We start from the raw sequence: 22,424 nt of genomic DNA on the forward strand, positions 1-22,424 counted from the left end.
TTACATAATGGTTCCATAATAAGCTGTAGTTCTACTGAAAATTCCTACATCCAAAGCGTACACGCATCAAACTTTGACTTACGTTAATTTCGAATCTTTCGAACGCACTTTCAATTACGAAGCAACAGATCAAAAACCTGAGAGCCCGATGAACTAGTGCGAAACTAGCTGAGATGTCTGCTAGGATCGAATGAATTAAGAATTAATATTGCTGGAATAGGTCGGGTGGGGGAGGTAAGCTTTCAGGTTCCGCTTGTGTGGACGGCACAAAAAAATCATTAATACCTTCACTTCCGGTATCGGAGCAAATCAAAGGCGCACCGGTAGAGCTAACCAATTGCGAACAGTAATAATTCCCTAGGGCCCAGTCAGAACTATACGGTCTCGCTTTCAGTCAAACATTCCGATATTAGCTCCCAGTGCTGCCAATAATTGTTCATCTCTTTTGCACTACTGAGTTCGTGGGTAGCTCTGCCTCTGTCCTAGGGTGTTTTTAGCGCTGCTCGCTAATATCGGAACGTATGTATATATCCCAAAGAGAAATCTGACCCTATACGCTCGCGTTATTCGTGCCCCCGATATTGTGGCGTCCTCTGAAATGAAATAGGTTTTTGGAGATAATTTTCAAGGTGCATGGTCGGTAAGCGCACGTCGGTAGGCATGCCAGTTTTACCAAGGGATCTTGTATCGTTGATTGTATATTTGATCAACGCCCACTCTGTCGGTCGACTGCCGAAACATAAACTGTCATTTATCCAGCCTCCAAGCTTGTCAATTTTATAAAATCGTGCGCCAATTTCCAAAAATTCACAGGTTTTTCTTTTGCGGTGCAATTTTCTTGCATTAGACTCAAATATTTTTGCAGATCTGTGTTCAGAATTGCATATAGAATGGGGCTATCATCGCTTAAATCGCACCAGTGATGCGTAGGCTTGGAGAATAGCCTAAATACATGACACTACATACACTCGAGTTATTTTTTCTAGATTTCGATGACTTTCATGACTTCGTCAGATCCTGTTACTCAGAAATCATCGCATCACAAAGCAACAATTCGTTATGTCGCATCGTTTCGGAGATATATTTATTTTTTGTCATGATCTACCTGTATTTCCTCTTAAATGGTGTATTATATACTCCAATTACTCCAAGCACCTTTCGTAAGCACCCAGCTACCTCAGAAGAATTGGGTTCATATCCAGATATATATAACGGAAAGAAAAAGATGAAGAACTTGTATATGAAACTGCGGTCAATACGCAAGCCTTTGCAGGAAATTAAAATTATGAGCGAAAAATGCCTTAGTAACGTATTCTTTAATGTCCGGAGAATATTGACTTTATATGACGTTTTTCCAATTCGTCCGGTGTATATTCAAATAAATAGTCAAAATTAATGTTTGTAGGTAAGGATTTATTTTTGTTACATCACGTTTGTGACGTAACCTACGACTAAACCGGGATTAACCACGACATTGTGGATATAACCAAAAAGAAAAAAATCCAAAGAAGTCATAAACTCTAATTTTTTAATAATTTCCCTAGTATAATTGCCTTTCTATAGGCGGCTGAATAACGAATTGGATACATACTTTTGTATACGTATGTTGTTACATGCATAACGTGGTACACAACACGTATACATTTTCCAGAAGCCACGTGAAGAACAGGCGTGACAACTGTCAAAATGTACTATATAACTTGTTCAAATATCGATCTCTTTTTCAAATTCTAAATCCACTCAAGCAAAAGTGATTGTAAAGTTTTTTCTTCGTAAAAAATCAAATCGAATTCCTCCTACTAAAATATGTCGAAACTTGACGAATCCCGCATTCAAATATATAAATATAAAGCGAACGATTTCAAATTTGTCGTCATGAAAACCGATCAAGGTAATTCAGCATTGGATTTACTGATCACTCAGAAATGGGAAGAGGCACAAAAAAATGGAGTGTTCAAGTACGTTTTGAATATAAGGCAACAAAAAAGGCTGGATGGGAATTATGGCTTTTTAGCACAGGTGATTTTCTTCTCAATTATATATAAATAAATTATATCTTCCATCACTTGGTACACTTGATCAATTAATTTGATTCAGTTGAATCCGGAGAGAGGGGAAAAGAGGCGAAAGCCTGAAGACATCTCGTCAATGGCGCAACCCTTCGACCCCAACTTGTTCAACTTTACAAAGATACCAAATCGAGAGATCCTCTTTGATATTGGTAATGGAGATGGAAATGACGTGGTAGCTGCAAACATCAGCCCCATTGAAAATTGCCACAGTCTATTATTTACAGAACGATTCAAATGCCTACCACAAAAGGTCACAGTGTATAGTCTTAAAAGGGCTGTCGATCTGTTGCTCCTGAGTAACTCACCGTAAATATGATACTGTATCATATGATGCAATCTTTTTTATTCTAAATACAGATTTCAATCTTAACACCATTATTCTATTTCACACGAGTTAGAATTGCATATTTTAACTGAAAATATTTTATTTTCGTGTTTAGATATCTGAGAATGATGTTCAACAGCTTATGTGCTCATGCATCTGTTAATCATTTACATTGGCATTTGTGCTATTTGAAATATCACATGCCTCTTGAATGTATAGTGAGTAAATTTTTCATGCTCATTAGAACTCACAAACATTATTTTAAGAGCAAATTCATGAAAAATATTTCTCCATTTCAGAAGCTTAGTCATCTTCGAGGTCCAGTGTTTGTGTTACTAGAATTCCCGGCTAAAGGATTTTGCTTAAAATTATCCTCATTTCTGAATCTTAATACTGATAATTTAGTTTCTTGGACATACTTTATTGTAAATTATCTCCAAACATCAAATATTGCTCACAATATTTATATAACAAGAGCTAAAACCAAAGCCGAGAGTGATATCTACGACGACATACGGGTTTACATTTGGGCAAGAAAATCCAGTTCTGGTATCAAATGCACTTTGGACTTTATTCCAGCTGTATGCGAGCTCTTTGGTCACTTATCAATCAAAAGTAATGATACTAATATCATTTTTTAATGATTAGCGATCATTAATGTATTCGCTGGCATAAGAGAAAAAATATCTTGGATTTATTCTATCATTTACTTCTTCTTTTCAGGTGAACAAGGATATGAAGATTTAACGGAGGATGCAGTGGCCCAAATTTTGGATGATATTACCTCACATTGCTTCTTTGCAGCCAGGGATGATATATTAGGAATGAATTTAGATGAAAAAGGATTAACAATGGATTACTGTTGAACAGTCATTCCTCAGAAAATTCAAATTAACAATCACATTTGTTGTAATTTAATAAAGTGATTTCGATTATTGTATGATATTTAAATCAGGCTACCTAAATGGTTTTTGGTTTAGAAATTTTTTTCGCTACCAAGTAAACTAGAATAACCGTATAAAAGAAATAGAAACTATAAAAATACCCATTGATAATAACATAAATCAAGTCTTCTCATGAGTCATAATAAAGAATGATCATACAGAAACTAGGTTCGAATAGATCAATTATATGTAAAGTTTAGTGGATAGTGGAGTATAGCTGATAGATGATACTGATAAAGATAATAATAGTAATAGAAATATAAATGGAAATAGAAATGATAAACATTACCGGTATTGCAAAAATAAGTCTATTCGTGAGTGGTGATAATTAGTAATTTCTTAGAGCGACTGCAGATTTTGTTTAAGAGCCACTACAGCCATTTTCGACTACCACTACAGAAATTCATTAGAGCTACCTCCGGGGAAAAAGTTTCCATGTAAATCTGTTGAAAAGTGTTTTCAAAATTAGTTGTGCCCTCAAAAGACATTATTTCGCATAGTTTTGCAACGACAAGTATTATCAACACGCTACGTTCGCGTAGTACTAAATTTTTATACATAAATACGCAGAATTTCATATGTAATAGTAGTATAATAACCATTAATATAGCACAGCATTTTCAACAGTTTTATGGTATGCAATGTTTTGGACAGTATGCAGTGAGAGGAACCATAACGTGACATAAAAATCGATGGTTTTTCACTGATTAAAAAAAAAAGAATTAAGCAGTAAAACAGTACAAAGTTAACGGTACTAATAGAAAAAAATACAAGTTCAAAAAGCCGAAATTGGACTGAGGAAAATTTTTCATTGATTTTCAATGATTCCTATTGTTCCACATCTAGATTTGTTTTGATAATTAATTTGTTATTATCTGTTATCCAGATTCCCATTTATATCGTAAGATTCCAAATTTTCCAATTTCTGTTGGTATGGTAACGGCTGCTTGTTTAGTCAATGAACCGAACACGAACGAAGAGTAGCAATTTTCACGCTATTTTTGTGGGATTTTTATGCACTACGATTTGAGATTTATTTTCGCAATTACTTTTTATCTAAGGGGTTGGCTTCTGATTACACACAATTCCAGGATAGTATAACTCGGAATGCATATTGAAACTTAACTTGGTAAACAGGAACCTATTTGATTAAGTTACAATGGCTGACACAGACGATGACATAGAAAAAGCAGAAAACCTGCCCCAAGATCCTCCACAACCAGTGGTTGATCGGGAAGAAATTGAGCATCAAAGAATCGTCAGCAAAGAAAGACTCACAATGGACAACACGAAGAATGTCACAAAGCATGCAGAACATATAATTCCTGTTCCAGAAACTGTTACACCTGAAGTCGAAACAACAGAGTTAAAAAATCCAGGTATAATTAAGGAAATTTTGTATTGATTCACCGCAGAACTGCTGTACGAGAACTTTGCTAATCTATGTTACTTGTATGAATTTTACATTATTTGATTAGCACATTTAAATGTGGAAGAAATACTGTTTGTTCCGTCTTCTGCGAGCACCAATGTCGAACAGCAGGAGTCTTTCACTGGTTTTCAGTCCATGGAATATGAGTACGAATATGATTGGCACGAGTGTGCAGGATATCTCGTTGAAAGTGGCAAAGACTATGCAGGCCCTCGTATTACTTCCTACAACAGTGACGATTATATTTCAGGTCCAACCCGTGTTAAAGGCGGGACAGTTCCCATAAATATTTTGGAATTTCAGTATCCTTCCCAATATTTGAAGAGTTGTGCAAATAATATTTAATCAAAAACTGTGCTGCAGTGTTCCTAATAACCAGGAATAAATAGTCATCTAATTGCATTTCATTTTCTGATGCAATTTCTTAACATTTCTCAGTCATTCATATGCATATGACTGCCAGAGGCATTTCAATCTTTGCGTCGCAGACCCAAATACGATAATTTTTGCATCTGGTAATTTGATACATTTCTTCAATGTCCCAGAAAATAGGATATGGTTCAGACGTGGGTCGACTGGTGGTGGAATTGGTCATATTACTGTAAGTAATAATGATGGGGGTTGGTATTTACTTACAATTAGTTTCGTCAAATCAGCATCTTCGATGTATTATATTTCCCATGAATATAGAAAAATCCAACACATAATCACATAGCCGTCGGCGAAAATGGAATCAATCCTCCTATTATAATTTACGAATGGCCAACGATGGAGATCGTCACCATTTTGATGCAGGGCACAAAGCGCTCGTATTCTCATTTGGCATATAGGTAAATTAATCGCACGTTTATCGCAATACTCAAAAATCATCCAGCTGTACTTAATTCTGAAACCACAGTCCAGATGGACTGCTATTAGTCTCTCAAGGAGGAGAACCAGATTACATGATAACTGTATGGAATTGGTCAAGAGCTAGGATCATGCTGCGATGCAAATCGCATGTTCAAGACATCTATAATGTAACATTTTCACCATCCGTTCCTGGACACTTGACTTCAAGTGGATCCGGTCACATTAAGTTTTGGAAAATGGCTAAAACTTTCACCGGCCTTAAACTGAAAGGTGAACTTGGCAGGTTTGGAAAAACCGAGATTTCAGACATAGTCGGAGTCTACCCGATGCCTGATGAAAAGGTAATTTGTCCTTTATAGATTGTGTAATTTATAATTTAATTACCCATTTTGCCTTGCTAAACCAATTGTATTAATAAAGGTTGTCTCTGGCTGTGAGTGGGGAAATATTTTGCTATGGGACGAGGGTCTAATAAAACTAGAAGTCTGTAAAACAGCACGAAACACTTGTCATGCAAAATTGATAACTCAGTTTGAATATAATAACGGTGAATTAATGTCTGTTGGTGAGTGAGCACACGTTTGTTTATCATTATCCAATTTAGAGTGATGATTAGAAAATTAGACTAGATTTAACAGGTAATTGAATTTGAGAGTAATTGAAATTGCTTCTTCTCATTATCATACTTACAGAATTAATTACTAATTTACTATTAACTAACGTTTGTAAACAGTGTGAAAATATTGCTGGTCATGTGTATAGAATCTTGTTCCGTGTAAGTTAGGCATGGATGGTTGGATTCGCATATGGTTTTACGAAACTATTGAACAAGCTGATCCGCCAGATGATGATTGCTTCATCGAAATTGAGCCGATATACGAATTTGAAATTGCTGAGGACAATGCCAAAGGCGACCATTCCATGCTCATGTGTGTTCAGAAAAAAGAGCCAGAAGACTTTGAGCAGTCATTTTGGTATGCTCAAGTGAGTATCAAATATAGCTTTATATCAAAGCCATTAATGTGTAATTAAAAGGAATATCTAAAACCATACACAGGATGGCAACGGCGGTTTGTGGCTAATCGACATCTGTACCTCTGGAGTACCAGAACCACCAAGGAAAATATTGACGTGCCATGCAGGTCCTATTGTTGACATGAGCGTTTCATCTTGGGGCCCATTTGTCGTTACCTTTGGTAGGGATGCATATTTACACATCTATAATTACTATACCAAGAGATTGATCCTGGTTCACAAGTTCCACGATGTCGGTACTCAAATCAGATGGCTTCCATGCTCGGTGAGCTAGTAAGATTTGTCGTTCAACAATGTATCGTAAATAGTGTTTAGGAAGTTATTGATGAGTAATCTTATCGATCAAAGCTAAATAGTACAAAACGTTTTCCTAGGTCGAAGCTAGCGGTTGTAGTTTAGTGTGCGCATTTGGAAGCGGTGTTCTTCGCGTGGTCACAATAGCCGTAGAGAAAGCCAATTTGGCATCGGATATAAAAGGTGATTACGTTCGATTGCTACAGGCAATAAAACCACACTCTAGTCCCATCACAGTTATGTCGCTGAACGAATCGAACAGGTTTGGTTTGGAAATTCACATACCGTTTCATAGAAAAATTGTGTTGGATCGTGTGTCTCTATGTACCTGTAATGGTTTCAGTTTACTTGTTACCGGAGCTGAAGATGCAACAGTGTTCGTAATGCGCCTTCGTAAAACGAAACCTTATCCTGTGCTTGTACCAATTGGTTATATCAGAGTTCCATCAAGCCCAACCTGTCTCACATGGAAACCTGTAGAAGTGAGTAAACTTGACAATACCAGTCTCTTCAATTTATTGTGGGATGTAAATGTTACAAAATTGGTGATTATACTCTGTCTGCAGACTAGGTCAATACTGATTGGCTGCCTCAAAGGTGAATGTGTCGAAGTGAAATTACCTGCCGACACTGTCGACTACACTACAGTATCATACGAGCTCGTACGCTGCGAGTTGCGTATCTTCAAATTTGTATCCGTGAAATCTGCGATTCGCAGGGAGTTGTTTCACCTTAATTTATTGAAGAAGAAAGCAGCGAAAACTGCTGTCAAGATGAAGCAAATGGCACAACTTGTGGCTGATAATCCTGGAATTGAAATCGACGAGGAAGCCTTTTTAAGTACCGAAATTTCTCAAAATTTGATGTAAGGTTTGGCCTCATTCACCTGGAAAAGTATTACAATGCTCTATTTACAGTGGATTCTGAAGACGATCCGCCGTATCCCGACATCCATATACCAGAAGTGCCAAATAAAGTGTTGTTTGCTAATTACACGGTTGGCAATACCATCTGGTTATCAATGGCAGGATTTGATGCGGGGTACATATATGAATATCCACTCCCAACAACTGGCACGAATGTCTGTGAGCCTTGTAAAAGCACAATGGTCTTTGATGGAGACGATACAGAAATAAGCAGTTACGTGTTCTAGTAAGTCAGACGGTTTCATTTTCTACCCAACAATTCAAATTCATTTGTTAGAATGAAGTATCAAGTTTACTTTGCTGCTTGATGTAATAATTAGTTGACGTTGTGGATTGATTTCAGTAATGATAAGAAGTATTTGATTCTCGGTATGGAACATGGTGAAATCCGCGTTTGTCGCGTCAACAGAGACGATCACACAGACTTATCAGATTATTGGATATTACCGATGCATGATAATTACAACGGATACATACCAAAGATATTGATTAGCCATGACAATAGAATGCTACTGACCTGCGGACATGATGGAAACTTGTTTTCGTATTTGATTAACGATGCCGGTGAATATACGGAGTCTTATTTAAGTCCGGAAGTACATGCGCCGTTTCGAAAACTGGTACACTAGTTATTGAAGTTAGATAAATTTATGGCTTAGTAAGACGCCGTTTGAAATAAGCAGAAATTTTATGATCAAAACAGCCGGAAAAAAACACAGATGATATCGAAGAACTGTCTTATCCAAGTTTAGAAGAGGTGATCGTAAAAGCTGAGTACAACAGAATAATGGCTGCGGCGAAACAGAAGAAGAATGAGGTCTTAAATATATTGAGCGGACTTGGAGAAACTTACGCAAAAATTATTGATCGGTAACTTAATACGGACCAGATTCACATTTTTCAATTAGAGTAATGGCATATATTAATTTTAGAGATCGGTTAAATCTGATGTTGTTTCTTGCATTTTCCAGAAATCGTAGTCTAATCAAGTCTCAACAAATACCGCATTCGGAGTTCGAGTTAGATCCTAGAATCACAGCGGATTTGAACCAACAGTTACAGGCAGAAATGGATCTCGTACACAGAAAATTAGCGTTCAAAGTGGAGAAGAGCAAGCTTCATCTCCGGAAGTTGATGAATCATTTTATAGAACCGATCACTTGCCTTCCTTTCGAAGTTTGCAAAATACTGTAAGTATTCCCCTTCAGTGATATTTCGAAAACCATTCAATCAAATCGAGTGTTATCTTGATTCCAATAATTAATTTACCACATTGCCAAGGTCACCAAACACTTCGGTAAAATCATTACGCGAGCGGAAATTGGATGAAACATTTTTGAACGCTTGTACCGAAGTAGCGAGAAGGATAAAGGAACGAGACAATGCAGGCAGGTAATTTTAAGATCTAAGCATGCTGTGGTTTAAGTGGTTACAGATCTTTACAAAGGGTATTCACGTATAATTCAAAATGTTAAAAGTCATATGTGGTAGAAAATTTTGGCAGTTAAATATTTGTTCTCCCCTAAAAGAAGCGGAATTGCAGCGTAATCGGAATCTAGAGAGTGTTGCGGACAGGCAAGAACAAATATCAATTAGTATTTTGTTACGTGCATGGAATCATATTACGGCACTTTGATAAATGGCTGAACTTCACCATTTCTAACTTTTATGAAACTTTGGGAAAATATTGTCTTGATGTTAGCAATTTTGTATGTAGTGTTTTCAGATGTAAATTTAATGTTGAAATTGAATTTTAACAGACATGCAGATGTTAAAGCTGAGGAAGTGGAAGAAGAAGCCGTGGAGAAAAAGAAAATTTCAGGCATGGAAAGTTTTCTTAAAGGATTAAGTCCGTCAACAATTCAGTACCGTCTGGGTGTCAAAGTCAATCAGATGCTGAGAAAATACCGTGCTCGAAAAGCTAGATTTGAAGAGCGTCAAATGGAGGTATTATATTAGTAAAGTTAATGTACGGGGTCACCCAGGACTATTGCCAATGTCTTCCTCGAGAAAATCTGCAATTGAAGCGTTTTATACTTTTGATAGGAAATTTGACGTTTGCGAATTGCAGCCGTTTGAAATTGGACGATTCACTAACTCTGTTCGAAGGCATCAAATGCTACCGGATTGACCAAATTCACATGGCATATTTTTTATAAAAAACGTTTCGGTCGCAGACTTTCATGAGTAATGCATTAGTATCATATGGGTATAATGAAGTATGATAAGAAGCTATTGGTGATGTAGTGTAAAAATATGGATGTTCAACGTGTTCGATAATTTATTTAATATTTCAGTGGAAGGCAATGTATGCGAGTAAGCCAAATCAGCGTATAAATCATCCAGACGACGTAGCTGCTATTGAAAATGCAGAAAACGCGATTGGTGATTACAAATTAAAGACATCGGCAAATTTCAGTATTCCCAAAGAGCAAAGAGAGAATACATTGAACAAGTACAAACAGTTTTTGGATGCAAGAAAAAGGGTGCGCAAGGGTTCCATTTCTGTATGCAATTTTTTCGTAAGAAAGTACAGGCCTTAAATGAGTCATATTGTATCATTAGGCTCACACAATGCGGGAAGGCTTCAATGATAAGTTGAGAAGTATTAGAAGCAAGAAGGAGGCTCTTCTATGCGAGGTTAATGATTTGGTACTGAAATTGAAAAAAATACACGCAGAGATACCTGAAAAACGAATCAAGCCAATACCAACTGTCCCACAGATTGATTACAACATTGAATTTCCAGAAAGAAATTTGAAGGTATGTAGCTACAGATTAACGAACATGTGTGAAAATCTGATACAACAAATAAGTCGCATGGTCCTACTTTACAGAGTTTTCATAATTATTAATATCAGTTTGCATCATGTGACAGCACTGATTTTAAAATTGGTACTGTGAGAAAACTATAAGCCCTTATCAAGCATTGTAATGCACATGTTTGAAATTCTGACAAGGCTCACGGCCATAGATTTAATTTGACTTTTGAAAAATTGGTAGGATGTTTCAAAAATTAATTTTGTCTAAATTTCATTTCGTAATGTACATATGTTCAAGTATATACACATAAAATTTTATGTCGTTCCGACAGATATTCTCTGAGTTAAAGTGCGCATTTGCGTGAAAATTTGAACGCGTTTTTCTGAAAACAATGTTTTCAAAGTCTGTGTGCAAGATTTCTCGAAAATGTCTGAACAGATCAGTCTCACATCTTTACACAAGCTTTATGAATATAATTTTTAGTTCTTAATCGAAAGTTTTTTTCTTTCCGATAAATATCTTCCATTTTATAAACAAATTAAAGCGAATTTTTTTAAGGAAAATCGAACTCTTTTTCTAAAAAATCGCCGTTTCGTTAAAAATTAATATTTTGCTTAATCCTTCTATTAAAGACTAGGTAATACCTTATATTAGCTAAATCTTTTTCGTTTTTCCATTTCCTTTGATCCAGTCCAGAGATATCTTGCTCACCGCAAGACGCCGTTTTTTAGAGGTGCTCCCGGAGATCGGCTATAGTAGCTTTAAAAATATTATTTTTACAAAACAAAAATATCAGAATGAAGTTCAATGCTACTCCAATATGTGTACATTTTTATATTATATACTGTTATATTAATAAATTGAAATGTCTCTTCATGCAATATTCTTGAAAAATCGCTCTTTTTCGGCCTCCTGACTGCGTATAACTCCTTAATGATTGAATAATTCCACAGTTTGAGCAATATGTATCAATGGCTGAGAAAGTGAGGGAGGCAAAGCGAACTAAGAAAGGATTTGCAACAGAAATCGTTAACAACCCAGAAGACGAGGAACACGAATTACTATTGATGGATGAAAAAACTGTTCAGCTGGAACGGGAGAGCAGTTTGACTACATTGTTCATGAAAATGCCTGAGAAAAGGTATAGAGCTCTGTCTGTGGTAGCGGAAGATGTATTGCAGAGTTTGATGTCAGGTGACCACATCGAAACACCTTGGGAAAGAGAATTGAAACGTTCTCGTGTCGCTAGACAAATCTATGAACAAGATTGTATACTGGAACACATTCAGGAAAGCTACGAGAAATTAGATAAAAGTTTGGACGAACTGGAGCGAGAGCGACTCCAGATTGTAACTGACAGCGTCTACATGGAGCTGTTTATTTTAACTTTACATCAGGAGCTGATTGTTCTTAAGGACTTTGAAGCAATGGAAGATATGTTGACCGAAAAGGTAACGGAGAAAATCAACGAAAGGGTCACTGCCAAAATGAAGGTACTATGCAATAATTTATTAGTTTTTTGTATTGTTCTACTTTAATTCTGTGAACATAAAATTTCTGCAAGTGCCAAAAATTATTACATTTTAGATACAAATGATGACCAGCAGAATTGACCAAAAGAATAAAGAGATTGTTAAATTGCATGCAAGAATAAAAGAGCTTGTCTCAGAGTTTATGAGCATGATCAGTGAAAATAAGTTTCACGACTTTTTGAAGAGGATCTTTAAAAAAAAGTACAAACCACCAAAACTTGAAGATGGTACGTCTAGCAGGCAAATGTAGAATAACAATAATAAATACACGGTCAATTTTTAGTATTTTTTATGTAATGTCATGGTATGATTGTTATTGATTCGTAGAGTCGTCATCGTCTTCGTCATCAACAACAGACAGCAGCTCGGCGGAAGACGATACAGAAAGTATTGATAGTCGAGATATTGGGCCGATTCACCTTGATGAAAATACTTGCCCACCGAATTGTGATCGGGAAATTTATCTCGCAGCATTTTCTATGCGCGACAAACGCTACGAGTGTGAATTTCAAATAAAAGAGGAGCAAAAGTGTATCGAAAGTCTTCGAAAAGAAATCGAAAGTGATACAAAGAAGCTGAAAGTGATTGAAAATGTTTTGAAAAGTAATCAAGATGAATTACAAGCTTTCATGGTGAGATATTCTACTGTAAATAAAAATGATCTTTATTGATATACGAATATGTACCTATTGTTAGCAATATTCATTTTACAATTTCCACAGCGAGAAAAGCAATGTAAATTGAATGATATCGATATGACTGTGATATTAAAACTGCATCAATTGCAGCATTTAAAAGACGAAATGACCATGGAAAAGATTAATGACTGCGTAGTATTTGACAAAGCCAAATTGACAAGCCTCTACGCTAGGGTAGGCGAGCTCAGGGAAGAAACAACTGAACAGAAAGCTAAACACAAGTACTTTACCAATATTCATCTGCAGTAGTCAATTAATCTCTGTTTTTTTATCCATTTACCTTGTTCTTTTACTTCAATTGGGTTGAAAATTGGGTAATCACCTGATGTGAAATTATGACTCTTCAAAAGTTGTGCAAAAGAGCTTTGATGTGTAGTTGAATATTAAGTTCAGACTTACCGAGCTACCGATACTTTGATATTCACATAAGTTTCAATGTTTATCGTATTGTATATATTTGACAGAAAAAATCGTATGCATTTGCAACGTATGAATGTTGATTGTAAACACATGGATGCAGAAATATACAGATTGAAAAGTCGCATACGACAAGAAATGATGAAGAAATTTGGTCAGGAAGTGTCTCTTAACACTCTTTACGAAGCTGTGTTGAGGCGCATGATTTACGATATCAAAGTTGGTCTCACTGAAATGGTTCCGGTATTTGAAAGTCAAATTAAATGTGAGTACTTAAATTTCACGTGTAATACACTGAAATCATTTGTTAGCTATATTTTGACCTATGCAAACTTTCAGGCATTCGAGATAAATATGCAGAGGAGATAAAAACCTTGGAAACGGTCATTCAAGATAACACTGAGAAATTAAGCTTCTTAACGGTGTTGGAGGAGGAACAATTGAAACTAAGGAAAGTTCTGAAACACATTCCTGTATCAGAAGTAAGAATGAAAATGTAGAGAATAACATAGTTTTGATATAAATATCTATATGTGGTGTACCAAATTTGTTAACAATCACAGACTCTTACCTTCAATGAGATTTCTACATTATAGCCACGATCTCAGGAATGAAACAGAAACTTTTTGAATGCATTCTTCGTGCACATCGAGTATTTTTAACTCTTAAAAGTTGGTTGCGACATAGATATTGAAATTTGGCGAAGATTGTAGTCGCCACCATATGTAAATTGTCGAAACATAGATGAATATATATATATATATATATAAAAATAACTTAATCATTGATTCAAAGGAAGAAATGTCGCGAATTGATTCAGAATATCGTGGAGACCTGAAGAAACTTGAAAACATCCTTAAAAGTCAGATGGAACAGAAAGAGTTGTTAAAGAATGAGATAAAAAACCTAAGTTTAAAATCAAGACCGCTACCACCAATTAGTTGTCAGACAAATGCAAAAGTGAGCAAAAAAGGTGTGAAAAAGGCAACAAGGGAAAATGCAGTAGCGGTGATCAATATGGAAACTGGAGAAGGTGTAGCACTTGAGAAAATTGATACCCAAGTTGAAGGTGAAACGATTTTTAATATTTTGTGCAATGTAGAAAAATTTGATTTATAGACAATCACATCACATATCGTGAATCACACGACGATGTGTGAAATATCACGTCCACTATTATAATAACAAAAATCATTTAAGTTGAGGGGGAAGAAGAAGAAACTAACAATAGAGAAAATGATGACGAAGAATGCATAGAGACGACAACAGAAGAAATGTACGACAAAAAAGAAAATGATGAGGACAACATGCAGCTGCAGCCGATGGATGAGTGCGACAATAATACGTCGACAATGGTTTGTTGGCACTGTTATACGTATTCGGTGCTACATATGCTGGACGAGATTTCTAAGTGCTAAAAATAAGAGGAAATAATAATAACGAAACTCAAAGATTGAATTCACCAACGTTATTTTGTAGGTACACCACTTGCTCTCACGAATAATTCAGGCCTCGTTAGGAGATGAAGAGGAGAGTGTGGAATGGGACATATTGCGAGAGGTGGTGTCTAACTTGCCAATCGGCGGCAGTAGAGAGGAATTGCGTGCTGGAATTGAACGAAGTATTGAAAACATTATTGCGTCACTGCCACAACAAGATGACCCGGAAAATGTTGAAGCAATGTGTCAAGCCATCCGGGAGATAATTAACGAAATTATATTTCGGTTAGTTAATCACAATAGTCATTTATTCGAGGGACTTTTATAAATTAATAATTTTTTACCCACTTATGCATCAATTCAAAGATTGGACACTGAGACAAAGATAGTAAGGATAGACCAAGAAGAACCGCAGCGACTTGTAAAGAAATTGCTCGATGATATTGGAATAGACAAAGAAACTGGGATAGATATTACTATTCTTCAAGATTTGTTAGTTGAATTGTTGGCAGAAGAAGACGGAGTAACTGCTGCAACAAATCACCTCTTGAGCAATCTGCCAGACAATACTAGCGATGATGAGAAACAGGATATACGAGAACATGCAACCAAGGTGTTCACAGATATTTCTCAACTGATTATGCAATCCCAGGTATCGGTAAGATATTTAATTATTCGAATTCGAAATGCATCCTGTTTGATTGGATGACCAAAGCTGAAATTTAACGTCAATCATTATTTTCTTTGTTAATACCTAAGGCCGATGAACTTGAACACCCAGAACCATCAGTTGCAGTAAAACATGAAGAGAGCGAGCTTCTAGAACAAACTACAGAGCTATATATTGAAGAGACTCAACCTTCGCTGCCAACAGTAGAGTTAACTAGACAGGAATCTCAAGAAAAAAGAGGTAAATTTAATTCTGTTCTAAACAGCTCTCTATTACGGGTGATGTATGGTACATGAAATCTAATTTTTATTCCTACATCATAGAATCAACACAGAAGATATCAGAATCTGGTTCGAAAGAATAATCATCTTGAAAGGAAAAAAAAAAAAAGAAAATGTCGCAGCAATAAGGAAAAGGCTGGATAACTCTATGACTCAGACAACATTTACAGAAGAAACCGTTAGTTCTACTTCATAAACTCTCGCTACGCAGTGAAACAGTAAATACATGTCGTATTCACTGCTATGTATAACACATATTCTTTTCTCAAAAAACTGTGCTCATGGTTGATTCCTTTACAGTGTATTTGAATTTCACACATTTGTTAAATTTGATTTACTGGGAGGTTTGGAATAGTAGATTCGTAAAATACTTGGTACACTAACTTTATTTTTCATTACTTAACGGCAAAGCCCAGAATCAACAGCTTAATCTAAGAATTGTTCATAAAAGATAACGGCTTTGCGGCATAAGGCACCTGTCAGCCTGTAAGAATATATAAGTGCTCGCAAAAAACCGATAGTACTTCATGTCAATTGTCTTGTACAGTAACATTTTCAGTAGTTGCTATTTCAGTTATTTTTTTTTAACAAATAACGAACACTCGTCGTTCTGTACACCTCTGCAAATAGCAGCATTAATAAAAAGATTTTAGAAGACTATTCTTTCATCGGGGTATCAAAAATATCGTCAGATTCAGTTGGGAATCACTGCTTCTTAAAACTCTTCAGAATTGGATATATGTTATCGAAAGCTTCATAAATTTCTTGCCGTACTTTTGCACCTGTTGGTAACAAGAATATTATTATCGGTATGTATTACTACAATTACTGGACATGAAATAATTGGAAAGCACTGCTTATGTATTCACAATGATCAGCAAACTGTAATCTCTATTTGGGGACAAATGGTAACTTATTAGCAGGACAAATGTGAAGGATTTATCGTAAATATCAGAAATAATTTCATATCGAGCGAAAAGCTGTGAATATTTCATTGGATTTTCTTGATTAATTACTCACCAGTCAATACAACTTTGCCAGAAACAAATATAAGCAACACGATACGGGGTTTAACCATTCGATATATCAAGCCAGGGAATAGTTCTGGTTCATACGAAGAGAATTGGCCGTGCGTTAATACAAGTCCTTCTAATCTGATGGGGAATTTGACATCGCAGCTTCCAACCATATTTTGAATTTTGAAATCCAGAAATTTAGCCTAATAAAAATTTAATAAGTTTGGTACAGGAAACGGATCTCATCATATGAAATTTGACAACATACAAGTACTCACTGGAAATCCAAGCTTCTGTATGATACGTGCATATTTTCTTGCAGCCAGGCGAGAGTCCTCTTCACTTTTAGCGCCGGTACATACCATTTTTCCGCTGCTGAATATCAAGGCGGTAGTTCTGGGTTCTCTTATCCTCATTATAACTGCTGCAAATCGTTTCGGATTATACTCGGCGTTTCTAGCATGTAGCGCAATTTCCTTCAAGTTAAGCTTGCAGTTGAGATTCACCGTTGACACAATGTTCCTAAGGAATAATTAGGAATTTAACAAATAGTAACAGACATTCAGTAGCCAATGGGAACATACTGAAGCTGGGGTAGAATTCCAGGATCAGCGGAAGCAGGCGTCATTGGTGTCATCGGGCCTGGAGTTGACGGTCCGATTGAAGGGGGAGCTATTTGACTCGCTGGTTGAACCATAGGCGACATCATATTTTGCTATGAAAAAATAATAGCAAAACATCATCCTTAAGTGGTTAAGAACTTTTATAACATTAGTTGGTGAAAAAGCGAGTGAAATAATAGATAGTGTTTACCGGTGTTTGTGGCTGCATAAGACTTTGCGGCGTTGCGAATGCCGGAGCATAAGTGTGCATAGTTTTGTGCGGTGTACCCAACATTGGCATTCCGTGTACGTTTGAACCCATCGGATGCATTTGCTGTAGTTGATTTTGTTGGACTTGTTGTTGTTGTTGTAGCGCATTCGGCAATATTTGTTGATCCTCTTCAGGTTGATGTAACGGTGTGCCGATACTCGGGATGCTGAATCCCGGACTCGGGAGCATTTGATCCATCGTGGATGTTTATGTAAATTTCAATTTAATACAAATTTTATAATTTGCCACTATGTGCAATCTTGATAATCGAGTGAACTTGGTAACTAAGACCAGTTAGCACATTACTTTGATGACCAAGTAATGTTGATTTGCGAAAGTGCAGTGTCGTTACCCTGTTATATTGATAATCTAATACTTTGCCGACACATTCATACAAAATCACATACTTAAATTTAATATCACAAATTCATTCTTCTAATATATGAGCTATTCCGAAGTTAGGGAGATCCTGTACTCATTTTTCAACAGACACCATTTTCGGTTAAGGTATCAACAATAATTCTGTACAAGAGGATGGGTTAGGTTAGCTCAGGATAGGTTAGATTGGCGGGGCGGGGGCACGGTGTAAGAATAAGAGGTGGTCCAACTGGCCCTCGGTTACTGTGATTATTTTGTCTTAGTACGACGGAAATCCGCCAGGGGCCTCATGCGTCTGTGAGGATGAGTAAGATAAGGGCCGTGTTCGAAAATTGACTGACAGTACTGTCAGCAATCTTTCATCTCTTTTGCGCTTCCCAGTTCGTGAATAGCTCTGACTCTGTCCTAGGGAATTTTGAGTACTGTTAGTCAATTTACGAACACGGCCAAGATCTTAACGTCACCAGCTAACCTACAGCGGTGGTGGACATTGTGAGAATGATGATCATTTTCCTTTTTTTTTCGGGTCGCAAATAGAGCCAAACACCAGCCCCCTGACACTCGCCACTGCTCGTATACTAAAAAATTGTATGCGTTTTGTCCCCGTTTTTTAGTTCCTCTACGTGGCGCTAGTAGACTTCTGACACCTTCGCTGCCTTCGTTGACCGTGCGCAAGCTTTTCAGACAACTACTAGCGCCACTAGTGGTGGAGATTGGCGGCAGAATCGAGGGACATTTTGCGAACCACTTTTAGCAGCGAGTGTCAGGGAACTGACCAAACACCCAAACACAAGACGGACAAAACTTGTCTTCAGTAATTGTACACATTAGGGTTATTTTCTGTACTACTAGCGTTGCTAGTGTAGTTTTTCTACCGAAGTGGCATTGGTTGCAGGTATGCCAAAGATCAATCCGGAGTGAGAGAGATAGGTTGAATGCGGTCAGCTTGACCACTATCTGTGCATCATCAGTTTTAAGCATAGACTTATAAAGATAGACTGAGCGGTCTTATGAGCCGCTTGAAGCAAACATTTAAAGGACAGAAATATGCCGGGAGACTCCCTTCTCTCTCTGACGATATTTGTGGCTGGGATCGAGGCGATAGAGGAGAATGAGGCGAAATTATGCGCCTATATCTATAGCTGTTCCACTTCCACTGCTCCGTTGTCTTCTACCATGACGCCAATTGAAAAGAGAGAGCAGTAGTCCTGATATATCTCTGTCCCTTATATGTGATTGTCAGTGCCTCTTCTAGGAGCGCTTAGTCTATCTTTATAAGTCTATGGTTTCAAGACGAAGCGTGATTTGTAACGTTCGACAATACCTGTCTAGTTTTGTGTCAAAACTGATAAAAATACGGACTCGGCATCTGGACCTGCGTACATACATCAACAAAACTTTTGTGAAAACCAAGTAGTTAATCTTGTACATACATTAGAAAACTGATCTCGTTAATCATTTATAAGAGAGACCAAGAAGTGTACTAGAAACTTATCAAGAGCGTTGTCAAAAGTAAGTAGAAAAGTATATCAAGTGAAATTTTTCACTATTTTAGTAATTGTTAATATTGTGAAGTATAACTGACATTACATATTGCAAGAGTACATTCGGCCATACGACAGACGGTGATAAATGAATTTATGGAATATTGCGTCCCATTAATAGCGCTAACCTATAATTTCGAGGTTATGTATCACGCATTTTGTTATTGTTCAATTTAGGAATGGGGGAACGTTACAATATCCATAGTCAGCTGGAACATCTTCAATCCAAGTACATTGGGACAGGTCATGCAGACACAACGAAATTTGAATGGTTGGTTAATCAGCACAGAGATTCATGTAGCTCTTACATGGGGCATTACGACCTTCTAAATTTTTTTGCGCTAGCTGAAAACGAAGCCAAGGCACGCGTCAGATTTAATCTGATGGAGAAAATGCTGCAGCCTTGTGGCCCACCTCCAGAAAAACCAGAAGATTAATCCTATCTATAAAAAATAAGCTGCGAACTGATTTTTTCTGTTACTCTAAAAATATAAATAAACCAATTCTTATCAACTCAAATGAATGTATAAATTTTTATGTACATCATGCTCTCCTTGTCAAACTAATCAATGGAAAATTTCAAGGTTCATTCATTTATAATCATGTTTTTATTTAATTTTTTTCCTGTTCCTTTCGCTTTAAAGCTCTGAGGACAGTTTTGACTAAACATTGCTGAACAACTGGACATATATTCTTATTAGCTACAGTGAGGGTTTCGATAGCTTGTTTTATGCAATCTATGTTAATGCTTCCAACGAGAAAAAACTCTGAAATCTGGTCATGTTGCGGTAAAGCAGCTTGCATGATCAGTCCATGGTTATTGGGTGGGTTTGGCTTTGCTGGTGCAGAATTACAAAGTACCTCTTCCTCCATTGTCAGATCCAAAAACATTGTATCTTTATAGAACCCCTGAAAATGAGAAGTTCGTTAACAGTTTAAGGAACATAAATATCTCAACGGCTGCTATCTTTATTACAGTTTTTCGTCTATCTGCACTTCTGTAACACTATAATTGAAATTTTCAAGAGACTCATATCCATGTGAAGAATGCAGTTTGACAATAGTTCATTATGAATGAAGATGTTTCTATTGTGAAAGATTTTACGAAGATATTTCAAATTGAGTTGGCCTGTGGAGGTTTCACGAGCATCTACTGCCTTTACTTCACTTACTGCGGAAACTGCAGTAACCAGACCAAACATGGGGACACTTGCATCTGCTAATGCAAGACTGGCACACATTATGGCTGCTGCTAAAGAGGAGCCACCGTTGTCGAGGACCAGAGCATACACGTCGACTTGAAAATTTGGGAACTCTTGCTGTGAAAGGTGAATTGTACATCAACTAACAAATACAGAGTTGAATTGCTAATACTTTATGAATTAAAACAGTTGTGAAAATAAAACTGAAATGTCTTTGAAGAAAAATTTTTTTAGCATAGTATTCATTTGCCTATTTTGGTACGCTTAATAATTGGAACGTATTTTATGGAGCCCAAAATTTTATAAAAATCATTGATTTCCTTTGTCCATTTCATATATAGAGGTTGTTAATTAATATTTACATTCCTGAATATTTACATACTGAAACTATTTTTTCTAATTTACAAAAGTAGCTGATACTCGTCTCGTTAATGGTGAATAATAAATACCCTGCAAACAGCTGGTTCTAGTGATCGTTGCATAACGAGACTGAATTCCTTTTCCTCCGCATCTTGTTGGTGTATTCGTCTCTTTGCACAGGCAAATGGGGCGTATTTAAACTCGCAAAAGAGTTCACCTTGTAAACTGTATTCATTCTTGTTTGGAATTTCCCTCGGGTCAAATACTGAACATACCACTTTTGTAATTCCAACCTCTATGTAGGCTGATCCTTTTGCTTGGCTGATAACACCAGTTTTGACAACTGCCATTCAAAAATCAAGAATATCAGATCGTGCTATATTTTAATTAATCATTTTATTCTCCAATTCGCATTCAGTTTAATGGACTTTCCATATAGACTTAACGATTTAACAACTCAGAAAGCCTGAGATCAATTTGACGCAGAGTTGGACAATTGAATTATGCTGTGTATTGCGCAAGTTTTGAAATAAGGCCCCTTGTACAGATGATAGGTGATATGACACTATGGAATTGGTACTGCAAGTTAAGATATCAATGATCTGTAAAAGGGTTTCATAATTAGAATGTTTAAAATGATTAAACTTTTGTGTTTTTGATAAGATTTTAATGTTTTATGGGTTATTTTGCTTGCTGTACAGATATTCGCAAATTGTGTAAAAACATTAAAGAAATCGTAAACGATAGTATCTAGTTATAATGCATAAATGCAACTATAAATAAACATCCGTTGCGCTTTACTATAACATATTTACTCAACTGTTTTTCTGTTTTTTGTACTTATGCTAAAGGCTGTAGGTCCTTTTCTAGGTTTGTAGGTCCATATATTTATCCAGTTTTGAGAGAAGACAACAAAATATAACAGGAGTCATAACCTTACTTACAAATTTTTCTGAGATCCTTATGCTCTCGACCATCAACTCTTTTATGCAGTGATTTTTTTGGTTTACTTGATTTCGATTTATTAACGTCAGTGTAGACGCTATACGGTACGGAAACCTCTGGACCATTTATACGTTTCTGATCAAAAGGCATTTTGTTTTTAAATCAGAGACAACTTATAGTTTTAAATAACAAACGCACATGCGCTTACATACGTACAACAGAGGTATACCCTCACATCAATTGATGTTCTTACATATAGAAGTTTTTTTGTCTCACAAGTGGTACCGCATAGTCTTTCCGAAAAGCACGAAGTAAGAGGGAAGGAGACTGAACTCCACCGAACCACACCGAACTCCGATCCCAAAAGTGGGATCAATTTTCAGCGATAAGTGAGCAGTTCGCTGCGAAGAATAACTGAGATGACGA

The 22,424-nt window shown here is 36.5% G+C and overlaps 5 protein-coding genes across 7 annotated transcripts; 3 read left to right on the top strand and 2 right to left on the bottom strand.

The window, feature by feature from the left end:
- The first annotated feature begins 1,011 nt into the window (after positions 1-1,011).
- LOC124212822 (GDP-D-glucose phosphorylase 1) lies at positions 1,012-3,669 on the top strand. The gene is made up of 5 exons (XM_046613309.2): positions 1,012-2,019; positions 2,098-2,378; positions 2,513-2,615; positions 2,697-3,012; positions 3,121-3,669. The coding sequence occupies exons 1-5, from the start codon at positions 1,807-1,809 to the stop codon at positions 3,261-3,263; spliced, it is 1,056 nt and encodes a 351-aa protein (XP_046469265.1). The 5' UTR covers positions 1,012-1,806; the 3' UTR covers positions 3,264-3,669.
- A 671-nt stretch (positions 3,670-4,340) lies between these two features.
- LOC124211327 (cilia- and flagella-associated protein 44) lies at positions 4,341-16,350 on the top strand. The gene is made up of 31 exons (XM_046610286.2): positions 4,341-4,720; positions 4,820-5,075; positions 5,212-5,374; positions 5,464-5,603; positions 5,672-5,966; positions 6,046-6,190; positions 6,410-6,609; positions 6,683-6,925; positions 7,035-7,216; positions 7,298-7,436; positions 7,521-7,794; positions 7,872-8,106; positions 8,224-8,500; positions 8,584-8,750; positions 8,852-9,070; positions 9,162-9,272; positions 9,641-9,827; positions 10,178-10,366; positions 10,446-10,643; positions 11,597-12,136; positions 12,231-12,402; positions 12,503-12,807; positions 12,898-13,094; positions 13,338-13,555; positions 13,630-13,772; positions 14,086-14,359; positions 14,491-14,645; positions 14,770-15,014; positions 15,096-15,387; positions 15,489-15,639; positions 15,723-16,350. The coding sequence occupies exons 1-31, from the start codon at positions 4,501-4,503 to the stop codon at positions 15,761-15,763; spliced, it is 6,573 nt and encodes a 2,190-aa protein (XP_046466242.1). The 5' UTR covers positions 4,341-4,500; the 3' UTR covers positions 15,764-16,350.
- On the bottom strand, positions 16,049-18,120 carry Tbp (TATA binding protein). The gene is made up of 5 exons (XM_046611566.2): positions 17,510-18,120; positions 17,281-17,411; positions 16,975-17,218; positions 16,701-16,899; positions 16,049-16,462 (listed from the first exon to the last, which is right to left on the bottom strand). Exons 1-5 carry the CDS (start codon positions 17,765-17,767, stop codon positions 16,386-16,388), a joined length of 909 nt encoding a protein of 302 aa, XP_046467522.1. The 5' UTR covers positions 17,768-18,120; the 3' UTR covers positions 16,049-16,385.
- A 1,020-nt stretch (positions 18,121-19,140) lies between these two features.
- On the top strand, positions 19,141-20,010 carry Sf3b5 (splicing factor 3B subunit 5). The gene is made up of 2 exons (XM_046611226.2): positions 19,141-19,459; positions 19,669-20,010. Exon 2 carries the CDS (start codon positions 19,671-19,673, stop codon positions 19,926-19,928), a length of 258 nt encoding a protein of 85 aa, XP_046467182.1. The 5' UTR covers positions 19,141-19,459; positions 19,669-19,670; the 3' UTR covers positions 19,929-20,010.
- Positions 20,011-20,080: 70 nt separating this feature from the next.
- On the bottom strand, positions 20,081-22,423 carry LOC124211799 (exosome complex component MTR3). Of its 3 annotated transcripts, none has more exons than XM_069133499.1 (4): positions 21,998-22,420; positions 21,143-21,396; positions 20,649-20,810; positions 20,081-20,400 (listed from the first exon to the last, which is right to left on the bottom strand). In XM_069133499.1, the coding sequence occupies exons 1-4, from the start codon at positions 22,146-22,148 to the stop codon at positions 20,104-20,106; spliced, it is 864 nt and encodes a 287-aa protein (XP_068989600.1). In that variant the 5' UTR covers positions 22,149-22,420; the 3' UTR covers positions 20,081-20,103. The 3 variants fall into 3 exon arrangements, with proteins under 3 accessions (XP_068989600.1, XP_046467178.1, XP_068989601.1); XM_046611222.2 differs by having other exon boundaries at positions 20,664-20,810; positions 21,998-22,416; XM_069133500.1 differs by lacking the exon at positions 20,649-20,810 and having other exon boundaries at positions 21,998-22,423.
- Position 22,424: the final 1 nt, after the last annotated feature.

Source organism: Neodiprion pinetum, chromosome 2 (genome assembly GCF_021155775.2).
Source record: "Neodiprion pinetum isolate iyNeoPine1 chromosome 2, iyNeoPine1.2, whole genome shotgun sequence".
In the NCBI taxonomy this organism is placed as follows: Eukaryota; Metazoa; Arthropoda; class Insecta; order Hymenoptera; family Diprionidae; genus Neodiprion; species Neodiprion pinetum.